Source organism: Cupressus sempervirens, chromosome 7 (genome assembly GCF_028749045.1).
Source record: "Cupressus sempervirens isolate cs-2001-9-10 chromosome 7, ASM2874904v1, whole genome shotgun sequence".
In the NCBI taxonomy this organism is placed as follows: Eukaryota; Viridiplantae; Streptophyta; class Pinopsida; order Cupressales; family Cupressaceae; genus Cupressus; species Cupressus sempervirens.
In genome coordinates this window covers 1,887,425-1,900,475 of record NC_143124.1, presented here as the reverse complement: position 1 = coordinate 1,900,475, position 13,051 = coordinate 1,887,425, and the positions used below count along the sequence as shown (strand labels likewise).

Below are 13,051 nucleotides of genomic sequence, written 5' to 3'. Positions count from 1 at the left end.
ACAAGGGGGAGAAAAAGGCGATGATGAGCTGGTTTGAGGTATGGCCCAGAAGTATGACTGGCTGCAAAGTATGCTCAAAAAGTTGGGTGGCCTCCTACAACACAGTTGAAGAACTCTGAAAGAGAGAAACAATCTCTAAATAAACAATGAAATCTCCCTCTGATCTCGTAGTAGATAGGACAATGGAATATGAAGTGGGTCTCAATCTCAATCTCCGCCAAAGTACACAATCTAAATCCAATCTTCTCTATCCATATGGTGATCATATGGTGATCGGTCTAGACCCAAAGACGATGATAGCCAACTTTGAAGGACCCCATAGAGAATCGCAAGGCATGACACCAACGCCGATAAAGATAAGTAGGACGCACAATAATACCATTTTGAATCTCAAAAAAATGCTCTGCATAAAAGGCCATCTTAGGACATAATCCACTAGGAGGATTACTCCAAGCAGTGATAATGTATTGTTTATAGATATACTGTCTGACATACTCGTTCAACTCCTGGTGTGAGGGGAGGAGATGAGCGGGAGCATCCAACAAGAGTTGGTATGGAGGATTACGATCAATGTCAATCCCGATCAAACCCAACAGAGAGGTGGCCTGAGTGTACAACAGTGAGATCTAGTGCTAGTGTCAGATCTCATAATCTGAATAGAAGAATAGTATGCCAGGTGAGAGTATCTATGACAGTCAACCTCAGAATCCATAAAGCCACAAAGCTGATGGAGAAACCAAATCAAGTCAAAAATGGCCGTAAGTTTGTAATAACCCTCAATAGGCTATATCCTTAACAAACATCAATTTGCTTTTGCTAATCAACAGTTTGATATTTTGTCAAACATTTGGTAGGAAAATTATTATCACTAAATAATGCTTTAAATTCACAGTGAGCTGCTCACAATTTTAATAGATTAAGTCGTTATCGATTTAGACAAATGAACACCACTACACAATTCAAAAGTAATTCTATAATTGATGGCAATGCTACCAATATCCAATTTAGAAATTGACTTCTGGAAATTTACAAAAATGCAATAATGAACGTGGAAATTGACTTCTAACATACGAAATATGGATTGCAGCTCTCAAGAAATAATCCAATTTACTCGCAAGTTCAGAAATACATGCTCCTTGCTTATAATCGTAGGTGCTCTAAAACCTGATTGCTGCCCTCCAATAATTGATTGCAGCCTTCCACAAAATCTGAACTCGCTGCCAAATACAAGGATGACAGCCACAGTACATTCCTCTTTAACCACGCCAAACAGTAGACAATAATGGCATTTCAAATCACAAATTCTCCAACCACAATGAAATTCCCAGGTACAATACATAACAATCGAGAAATACTCAGAATTAATTCACAATACCTCAGCTGTAAATTACCAAACACTTCTTAATTCCAAACCCTTATACTTCAGCAAGGGCAAAGAAATCAGCAAACTTAGAAACTCTTCACAAGCAACACAAGAAATAATCAATCGGATGCTTTACTCATCAAATGGGCTCATATTTATAATCTCCAAATGGCACAAAGTTTCCCAAATGAACTTCACTTAAGAAGCTTCCCACAAACAACATTAAAACATAATAAAGTGCCATTATAAACTAATTTATTAATTGCTTTTGGCTCCGAAAATGACCTTTTCCACCATAACTTCAAATTCTGACATATAAGGCCATTGTTTCTTGTTCCCATGATTTAAAACTTTTCGTCCCAATTCCAATGAGCTATGATACCGAAGTGACAACCAACAACAGTAACAAAAATAGCAACTTCAACGTATTTAGATGAATAATAATAATAATTCACTCGTCTCGCGAAAACAACTGAAGAAGCTTCAAAATCAAAATCCTACAACACCAAAGTGATCCTGATGATGAAAGACGATGAATGAACCTGAAGGGGCGACTTACTATAAATAGACACTCCCTCCAAGATTCTTGGAGCCCAAACTAGAAGCTCGAAATAAAAACTGAGAGCATCCTCCAACTCCTCTAACTCAATTGAGCTCATCAGAACCAACAGATTGACTTACTATAAATAGTAAGTCCCTCAAACAGAGCCAAAAAATATCATAGGTTGTTGGAAAGCCTATAATCACACAACTAAAACCCTCAAATCCTATTGTCAGCTCACGAGGGTCGCGATGGTGAACTAACCTAGCCAACTGCAAGAACCTGCTAAAAATGGGGACATTACAAAATTTGAAAGGAAGAGCTCCAAACTTGGCTAAGACAATGCAGTGAGGGGTGAGTCTATGACACCTAATGATGCGCCATAAAAGCAATGTCTGAACACGCTCAATAGAGGCCCAATCAGATGCAAGAAGAGGAGGCCCCCAAACCACCGAGCCATAAAGAACAGTCGGTCTAACCAAGGAGTCCAAGAGGGACAGCTTGGACGAAATGTCCTGAAAATGATATTTGAAATATTGTCTCTCAATCATGGTCAGGGACCCCATGCCCTTATTGATTCTAGACTGAATAGCCGGTCTCAAACTAAAGCGAGGTCTCGAAAACTTTACCCCAAGATACGTGTCAAAAGAAGTGATCTCAATCTCATGCCCCTAAAAAAAGAAATGAAGATGAGAGGTCTTTAAGCAGTTAAAGATCATAACACGAGTCTTAGCCAAATTGTCCACGAGCTGATGCTGATCACAAAAAAAAAGCCAAACCATCAAGGAGTCTCTGTAAGCTATTAGAAGAAAAGGCCAAGAGAATAACATCCTCTACAAAAAGGATGAATGGAGATCAAAACCTGATGCAAATAGCACTTGTCACTAGGATGCGAGGAGTTCACAAGGAAATCCTCGAGCTCGTCAATATACAATCCAAACAAAGTAGGAGAAAGAGGGCAACCCTATTCCACTCCAATGGTGCTCTGAATCAGAACAGAAAAGCCCTCTGGAGTCCTGAGCCTACCAGTCACCCTCTCGTACAATCTCATAATAGCAGTCAACAACATATCTAAGATCCCAATCTCTCTAAGTCTCTGAAATAGGGTCATCCTAGGAATAGAATCAAAAGCCTTACGAATATCGACAACAGCAGAAGATTTTTTCAGAGCGATGCCTAGCCTCCTCAATAATAGCCCTCATAGTGAAGATGTGATCAATAGTCTGATAGTCAACAAGAAAACCAGCCCACCCTTTAACCCTACAACCTTTCCTGTCAAGCTCTCTAGATAACGTGGTTTTCAGAGCAGTGGCATAAAATTTGGCAAAAGTATGCCCAATCATACTAGTCCTGTAGTTACCTGGGTCCGAAGGAGGCCCGGATTTATGAATAGGATAAATCACATGCTATTTTGTTGGTGTCGTTTGTTGGTTACCTCAGTATCATAGCTCATTGGAATCGGGATGAAAAGTTTTAAATCATGGGAACAAGAAACAGTGGCCTTACGTGTCATAATTTTAAGTTATGGTGGAAAAGGTCATTTTCAGAGCCAAAAGCAATTAATAAATTAGTTTATAATGGCACTTTATTATATTTTAATGTTGTGCGTGGGAAACTTCTTAAGTGAAGTTCATTTGGGAAACTTTGTGCCATTTGTAGATTATAAATATGTGCCCATTTGATGAGAAAAGCATCTAATTATTTGATAATCTTATTTTGCTTTGTCGTCTTTGTGACGTTTCTAAAGTTCTGATTTTTCTATGCCCTTGCCGAAGTATAAGGGTTTGGGATCTACAGCTGAAGTATTGTAGATTCAATTTTCAGAATTTTTCCAAGATTTCTTAGCAAATTGTGCTGAGGTGTACAACTTGTCATTTCTCCTACTGTGTTAATTGTTGCTAAGAAGTTAAATTTTTCTTGCTACTAGAGGTTGGTCTCAAATTTGTGAAGGGATTCGCCGGAATTGTTATATCAAATTGTTTGTTGGTTAATTTGGAGTTGGTGGAGTGCCATTTGACTAGTGAATCAAGTAATCAATCCCAATTCTACTAGCGGTGTACAACAAACAAGGCCAAATGCAAAACCTAAGTGAACTTGACAAAAGTGATGAACTTGGATCATGGAAGCTCGAATAAGAGTCATCACAAGCATATAATCTAAAGCTATTAAAAACATGATTAAGATTCACACTACTGTTGTTAAAAACCAAAAGTACTAAACCCGTGACAAGTTGTTTCAAAACAATAAGATTCCAACAACGTCAAACATTATTATTGAAATATTTCCCTAGCTTTAGCCTACAGGAAATAAAGAAATAACATGTGGATCTCTTAATTGTTTTAGTTCTGAAAACAGGACATGACAATGATGACCAAAAGGCAACTTGCACTTTTGAACAAAGCTATTCTACCCAAAAATCTTGTGTAATTAGGATTCCCTTACAGATATGTTAGATCTGATACATATCGCATGCAAGTTTTTGGAGTTACGAGATAACCATTACCGTTATTCTAATTCAAATCACTCTTTCCACCACAGATTATCCACTTATCATTAACTAAACTCACCAATTCTTCCTATTAAACTCCATTCTTACTACTTGGCTTGTATCTCTTAGTTGTATGAACTTTAGGAGTGTCCTATCATGCAACAAAGAATTACCAATCAAAATGTAAAACATTGTTTTCTATCATTTGCTCTAAGTCTTAACTTCTTAGTGAAACTTAGAAAACTAACATATTTGTTAGGAGTTGGTACAAAACCACAAAATGCAAAAAATACACCATGCCACAAATGATGGATCACCAGCACATTGTTATGGTCTTCAAAACATTCATTAATCTTAAAAATGCATTGCCTTGAGTTTGGGCACAAGATTAGTACAACATTAAATATGACTAAAGTTCAATTGCACTCCCTTGAGTTCAGGCCCTGTATAAATACAACATTCACTGTGACTTTTGTACAACTGCACACTCATGTGTCACTATTAAACATGAATATTCATATAAAGATTTCTACTTTGTCAGCTATTTGTATTTTTGTTTAATTCCATTTTTCTTTTCAAGCTTAGATATATGTACACTGTTCAGTGATTACCATTTCCAATAATGCATATGACATTTCTGAAATCCAAATAGCTAGTTTAAGATAATAAGCTAGATGCTGATCTAGCATATTAGAAATGGCCTGTTGGAATAAATGTTTGTGGTTACAATACACAAAACAAAAATTACTTCTGATCTCTTGATGCATACCAGCATAAGGTCCACAGTTCAACAAAATATCCATAAATAAAATTCATGAACCAATTCTAACCAGTCATACCACAAATTGTTATACCTGAGAACTTCCATCATTGTCTCCATTGTCATCTTCCTTCCCTAAAAAAAATTTCCATCAGAAGACAGCATTCACAATTGTGCAAGGGTATACGTGTGTGTGTGTGTGTGTGTGGGTTTATGTGTATGTGGTTAGCATCAACTGCTTCAGATCATGAAAGCTCTAAATCAATCTGATACTGCTTAATCTTACACTGATTAGCCAAAGCCATCATACGAGCAGTCATTTCACGGTCTTCCGCATCCTGAAGTGCCCTTGCATAAGCTTCATCGCTGTCAAATAATGAAGGATCAATTTCTTCATTTGGATCATCAACCACTGCATGAGCTTCAAGTTCATCAGCAATGGCATCAAGCTCGTCATTCTCACCACCATCATTGATATAGTCTTCGTGTTCATAACTGCCACTTTCAGATGTTTCATGGTCACTAGATTCTGCATTTATTTGGAGCAGCATGTATGCCCGTTCCTGACATATTGAGCTCATCAGAAACAGTGGCAATTGCAAAAGTCCTTATAGCCTAACAAACAGTATAGAGAACACAATGGAGGCATAACTTGGATTCTGAATATCCATTTAAAAAAGAAAATGGGTTGTTTAACAAAAACAGAGCATATATTAGTTATGTACCTATGCAGAAATAATGATGATAATATAAGCCCAACAAAGGTGAGTAATAAGTTTGTCGACCAAATTTTGATCTTACATGTCGTTAATTTATTAGACTGCAGTCTATTTTATGAAAATTGTAAAAATACAATTTGTTGCCTGACAAACATTTCAAATTCTGCCAATTTCATTTATCCTTTTATGCAATCTCATACAATAAAATTGTTGCAAGTTATTCAACAAATATCACCTGATAACTTATGCTTAAATATATCATCAAATTATTTCCATGGTCAGCACGGTAACCATGCAAAGATATATTTTGTCAGATTGCAAATCAAATTTCAGACATCAAATACCTACAGAAAATGATCATCCATTGCAATTAATGACATAAAATATATGGATTCACTCAAGCCCAGGCTGCGCTCAAAGGGCAACACGTTAAAATGTGTTCCACAAATGCCCTATAAATAGAAATAAGTTAATGACTATTGCAAATAGAGTACAAATTTCAAATTCCAACAAATCTCAAGAACAAGGAGATACCGGACCAGAAGTATGAATTGCATGATTGTATAATTCATAAGTTCTAATATAAGATCCACAAGAACAGACATGCCATAAGATATCTTAACCATACAACAACTATACTGTTTCAGCATTGCTATCCAAAAATAGCCATGTTAAATTAATATACAAATGTAGAATGCAGAAGAATGTCGTAGCATGTACAATTGTATAAGAGTTGCAAAGAACCAAGTTGAACACCCTGATGGAACCCAAATTTTGCGAAGAATTAGGGCCTCCATTTAAGAGATTAAGTTGAAAACTTAATGAGGTATCGTTTGTATAAAAGAGCAGTGTTGTCTAAGGACAAATACACCATTCTTAGGCTTCATCCAAATATCATCATCAAATTTTTATCCAATATGAAGCTTTGATACCCCATGATCTGTTGAGGATATTTTAATGACAATGCAATAGTTACTGCACCTATTTATATGTGTTAAAAAGGTGAGCAAAAGGATAATGCAGATTACTGTACAACGAAATGAAATCAGAGTCGGTGCAGGACAAAAATAAAAGAAATTTGAAATTGAAGTCTTTCATATCTATAAGCATGAAGTCGCAGAATTGCAATTGATGCAGAAATGAAATTATCTTTCAATTGTTACCGAGTTGATGCTCATTTTTGGTCGAGTGGAATTAGAGGAAGATTCTTGTAAAAGAATATACAGATTGTGTTAGAATTTAAGTCTTTACCATACAACTATACCTGCAGCAATGAAGACAATGAAAATGAATAACACTCCAGTCAGACTGTAATCTGCCAATCATCAAGCAGGATACAAGATGAATAATATTCAAGCAATAAAATTCAGAGTAAGAAATCAACGAACATGGGAATGAAAGAAAGAACAAGTCTCAGATACCAGAGTGTGGTGTCCAGGAGATTTTAATGGCCATATCTCATAGAGCCGCTGGAGCATTGTTTATTATTAACCTTTTGTTTATCAATATCAAACGATAATCTGTGTTTGGTTGCAGGTTCAAAAATTCCGGTGGAAAAGAGGAGGAATTAGTTCCAGCAAAAGACAAAAAGTATATGTGCATAATGCATACAATTTTTCTATCAGGAAGTGCATCCTGTTGAATATCGGGTTGAAGATGGAGTAGTGAAAAGGATACGATGCATTGAAGCAATTAATAATCATCTTGCGTTCCTTTGAAAGGGCTCGATTAAAACAATATTAAAAAAAAATTGCACTGCAACAGATACATAGACACATAATCTGCAGTGCAAGTGATAGGACGTGTGGGAGTGCAAATTTCTGAGGCCCAAGCGAGTGACGGGATGTGTGAGAAGTTTCAGTAGGGAGTCTGCATAAGAAATCCGATTAAGCATGCAGCAAAACCCCCAGATTAACATGACTATGGCCGGTGCTATCAATGGAAACATCCAGCGCAAGGAATATGCATTGAGGTTGGGGAATCGCCACTGAAAAATAGGAGGAAACAATCTTAGCGAATGACGAAGACATATAAAGGAATCGAGCATATGACTGGATATCTGCAGTCACAGGCATGTAGATAATGGAGAATCACCGTGGAAGCAATAGAGAACAGATATTTTTCAAGACACGCATAGCCTCTAGGAGATCACCTGTCATGAAGAAATACAGGAGTAAAACCGATATTTGCATGCTTAGTGCCATGTAGAGGCTTGCTCAATCCTGTAGCATTTGTTCAAACTTATTTCATGTATTTAGCAAGGCTAAATGAATTATTTTGGGCACTTTAGAATAATTCATTAAGATAGTTAAACTCACAACTTTGTTAGCAAGTAGTTGAGATTAAGTGCAGTGAAGAGATGTATCCATTCCTTATGCACCTTTTCATAGTTTATAAATATATGATAGAAAATCAAAACAAAAACACAATATATATTCATATACAATTCATATTTTTCTAAAAAACTTTACATACTATATAATCACTAATTTTCTTGTCAAACATATAAAAGAAAAACTAGGAAAGACATAACCAGTTTAAGACCCTCTTGACATCGATATAATGACAGTGCCACCAATAGTATGTACTTTCCTTCAAGTGTAGCGATTGAAAGTCAAAACGAATCATTCATTTTTCCATATTCAGACCCCCAAGACATTATTAAAGGTCTTAGACAGAAGCCCTACTTATTCTCAGCAGTTGTGGCAGATTTAACTGGCCTCTTGCCTTTGGATATTATATTCTTTCATTGATAAAGAAATGAAGTTTTGAACTAAGCTGGTGGATGTTGGATCATTGAGTATAAATTTTTATATGTGATCCTAGAATCGAAATGCATTGGATGGATCATCCATAAGGAGTGTCTCTAGTGCAATTTCTATTTCCGGCACAATCTGTAAGTGTCTCTATTTTATTTATTTGCATTAGAGTTTAAAATATTATTAAGTTGTGTCCTTTATAATTATTTTTTAAATTTTATATATATATATATTTTAATGTTCGGACAAGTGGACTGGGTCATTATTGCATTTTAAACTTGATAATCATAAATATTGTGAAATATTCAATTGTTTTTGTATCTATGTCTAGTTTGTCTCCCAACTATAGGAGTTAAAGTGCATTCTAGACTAGTTTAAAATTGCATCTGTATATTTGATCTGTCGCGTCTGGATTATTAAATTGTTTATAGTCTAAGTACATTAAACTTTATAAAGTTCATGTACATTTCAACTTATACTATTGACTCTGTTTGCCCATTTAATTAAGCACTGGTCTTTATATTACTCTTGATTCATAATCCATATGCTGGCAATTGTTTCATATCTTTTCTTTGAAGAATTTAAATATTCATTTGTTGCATTAATCCATAATTATTCTTATTTTAAAAGCATTCATATATTCATTTTGTTGTCAATTCATAATTTGCAAGTTAAAAGCTTACAAGAAAAAGAATATCATTACCAGAGTGTTTAATATACAGATTACTGTCTGACAGACTACGCTGAAATCCTTGAGCAACCAAGTAATGATCAATCTTTATGTACCAAGCCCTAGGGGCCTATTTAAGACCATAGAGGGCCTTTTGGAGTCTACATACTTTGTGTTCTGAACCGGCAACCTTAAGACCTGGGGGTTGCGTCATGTAGACTTCTTCCTGTAATTCACCATTGAGAAAGGCGCTCTTCACATCCATCTGATGAACTTTCCAACCATACTGAACTGCAATTGCAAGAAGAATGCGAATAGTGCTCATCTTGGCTGTCGGTGCAAATGTCTCCTCATAATCAATACCTTCACTTTGGGTGAATCCTCGAGCAACAAGTTTGGCTTTGTATTTGTCCAAGGTACCATCTGCATGGTACTTGACCTTAAAGACCCATTTACAACTAATGGATTTCTTCCCAGGAGGGACATTTGAAAGAAACCAAGTGTGGTTCTTTTGAAGACTCTGAAGCTCAGCATCCATTGCTTGTTCCCATTCTGGAATTCCTTTGGCCTCTACATATATCTGGGGCTCAAGGATACTGTGGATGTTGGCCATAAGAGCTATATTAACTGTGTTGTGCTGAAGGCTCTTATTTCTGGAGGTTCTACCCTCAATGAGTTCATCAAGACGAAGATCACTAATCGTTTGAGCCCACCATTTTGGCCGAAGAGTCGAGGAGCTAATATCAGATGCTGTCGAATAGTTGGATGAGAAGCAGAACCAGGAGTTGTATTATCTGGAAGTGACTGAGGTGGTGTATCAATAGCATCAAATGACTCATATAAAATAGAAGAACCCAAGTCAGAGATTGCTGAAGACTGAATCTCGGAATGTGGTGGGGAGTCAGAGAGCGGAAATGGTCCAAATTCCTCATCAAACACAACATCACGACTGAAGATTAAACGATCAGTATTTACATCAATCAGTCTGTAGGCCTTATGTGTGTGACTGCATCCTATAAACATAACTTTTTGGCTTTTGGAATCCAACTTAGTGCGTTTGGCATCAAGAATCTATACATATGCCAGAGAGCCAAAAACTTTCAAATGGTTGATCCTAGGTTTGTGACCAAACCAGGCTTCCTCAGGAGTCTTATGATTAACTGCAAGGGTGGGTGACCGGTTAAGAAGGTAGACAGCTGTGGATACTGCTTCTGCCCAATATTTTCTGGGAACATTTCTGTGTTCTAGCATAGCCCTAGCCATTTCTGTGATGGTACGGTTTTGACGCTCTACAACACCATTTTGCTGAGGGATGTGAGGTGTGGTGAATTGACGTCTAATGCCATGAGTAGTACAGAAGGCAGAGAAAGTAGAAGAACAGAATTCCCCGCCATTATCGGTCCTAAGAGTACGGATGGAGGAACCAGACTCTTTTTCTACTAGAGCTTTAAACTGCTGAAATACAAGAAAGGCATCTGATTTTTGCTGAAGAAAATATACCCACATTTTGCGACTAAAATCATCCACAAAGAGTAAAAAATACCTGTTCCCAGTAATAGGAGTATTCATAGGACCACATACATCAGCATGGACTAGTTGGAGTACTCTGTATGCCCACCATGATTCACCATTCTTAAATGGTGTCCTATGTTGCTTCCCTGCTTGGCAAGCTTCGCAAACGCGATGGTTCTGGGTCTAAATATTAGGTAGGCCATGGACTAAATTATCCCAAGCAAGTTGTGGTAGATATTGAATGTTCAGATGACCGTATCGCTGATGCCAGAGACTGCCAAGAGCAGATGATTTGGCGATGAAGGCATGCTCAAGGGAATCGCCTGAATCTACAAGCCTATAAATACCATGATCCTCAAGACCAAAAGCAAGGGTAGTGCGAGAAGCACGATCAATAATCGAACACTTATTTCCACTGAAAATGACATCCAACTAAGGAGAGTGCTTCATAATCTGACTAACAGACAAAAGATTATGTTTCATGCCAATAACATAACATACATTGAGGAACATGAGTTTTCTTCCTCCACATTGAATCTGACCATTGCCCTTGCCGACAATATTGTAATCTTCACCGCCTCCAAAGATTACTGAGTCAGAATAGGGAGTGAATTCAACAAACCAATCACGCCTATGAGTGAAATGTCGGGAGGCACCAGAATCGATGTACCAGGCAGAAGATTTCACATGATTTGCAGGTATGTTGGCCATAAAGGCATGGTAGATAGATTCTTTCTGCTATGAGTGTTGGGCAGCATTGGCGTGCTGTTTAATTGAGTCCAACTTCTGATGCTGCTGATACAGATGCTTATAATATGTGAATATTTCAAATGGCACAAACTTCGAGGTGAGAAAATGAAAGACCCAAAAAAATTGGAGAAGTACCCAGAAAAGAGCTCGAAAAACCCAAACATAAAATGTTGTCAGAATCCGAATCCACTGCCTCGAAAATTGAGGCACAAAAAACGAGGCACCCACAAAAATTTGATGAAGACCCATTTGAGATTTCAAAAAATCCACCAAGAATATGTGATCAGAATTTTTTTCCGAAGTCAAAAAACTAGGGTTTCGAGCAGAATAACAGTCGACGGCCAAAAAGGTCAAAAAGGCAGAAAAAAGATGTTTGCAGATGAAAAAAAAAACAACAAAACTCAACAGCTGAAACGCAAGCAAAATATCCAACCGGGATAGACAGACCTGTTTTTGAAAAAAAACAACCAAAAAATCCCACTTTTTGAGATCTAGATGTGAACAGATTTGAAAAAACGACCTCCCGATTTGAAAAAACGACCTTCAAATTTGTGACTTACAGACTAAGCCACGGGTTTCCAAGAACGCCAGTAGCTGAAGACACAATTTTTCAGTCGATTTGCACAGAGGGTTTAAACCCTAGCTCTGATACCATGTTACAAATGTAAATGGCAGAATACTTGAATGAATTAATCAGAGATCAAACTGATCTATATATACAAAGAGAAGAGTCGAATAGAATAGAAACATTCTATTATAGATTACACCTAAATATTAGAAACATTCTACTATTTACAGAGATATAATAAGATACAATAGTGAGCATTAAAAAGAAACATGAAGGTTATTTTTAAAAAATTTCCCTAAAGCAAATTCTTATATGGTATCAAAATACCAAATTCTTACATGGTATCAAAGCCATAGATGCATCATTTCATAGCCATTGGAAACCATTCTTGCTTCACCTCTCTGAGGACACCTCGATTCAAATACGAAGTATCCGCAGCTATTGGGAGCGTCTAGAGCCAAAGCGGACCTCACCATTGCGTCCGGAGCGTTGATTTGGTGAAAAGTAACTATAAATTCGCCTATGTTGGGCCATAGTCAAATTTGAGGCAAAAAAAATTTTGCAAACAGAACCCAAAGGCTCGATTTGCACAATTGGTATGATCATTTCAGATCTCTAAATTTAATTTTCAAATCTGCATATTTTAATATTTCAGTCTCTGCAATTTCTTTGCATTATTTTTCGGATCTATGTATTTTGTTCAAAAAAATTTCGACCATCAAGCCTGTAGAGGAGAGAATTTTTTGCAGGACAAGATTGGAGGTTGCTGGTGCAAATCAGATATTGGCATCATATTCAAAAGGTCAAAAAACCCCCAAATCGACTTTTGTTTCACCAAAATCGTACACTAAGGTGAAAATTAGTCATTTGATTTTTGGAGGCACAACGGCGGCAATTTAGGAAAAAAATTACAGAGGTGAT

The 13,051-nt window shown here is 36.9% G+C and overlaps 1 protein-coding gene across 6 annotated transcripts in view; it reads right to left on the bottom strand.

Moving 5' to 3' along the window:
* The window catches only part of LOC149545108 (E3 ubiquitin ligase BIG BROTHER-related-like), a 75,914-nt gene that overhangs the window by 39,683 nt on the left and 23,180 nt on the right, over positions 1 to 13,051 (bottom strand). For 3 of the 6 annotated variants that reach the window (XM_089790518.1, XM_089790517.1, XM_089790516.1), the window contains 2 exons: positions 5,439 to 5,715; positions 5,247 to 5,278 (listed from right to left, as the gene is read on the bottom strand). In XM_089790518.1, the coding sequence (XP_089646644.1) occupies positions 5,247 to 5,278; positions 5,439 to 5,715 (309 nt within the window). Of the gene's footprint in view, positions 1 to 5,246; positions 5,288 to 5,438; positions 5,716 to 13,051 lie in introns of all 6 variants that reach the window. The other 3 variants (XM_089790514.1, XM_089790513.1, XM_089790515.1) reach the window with 1 other exon arrangement.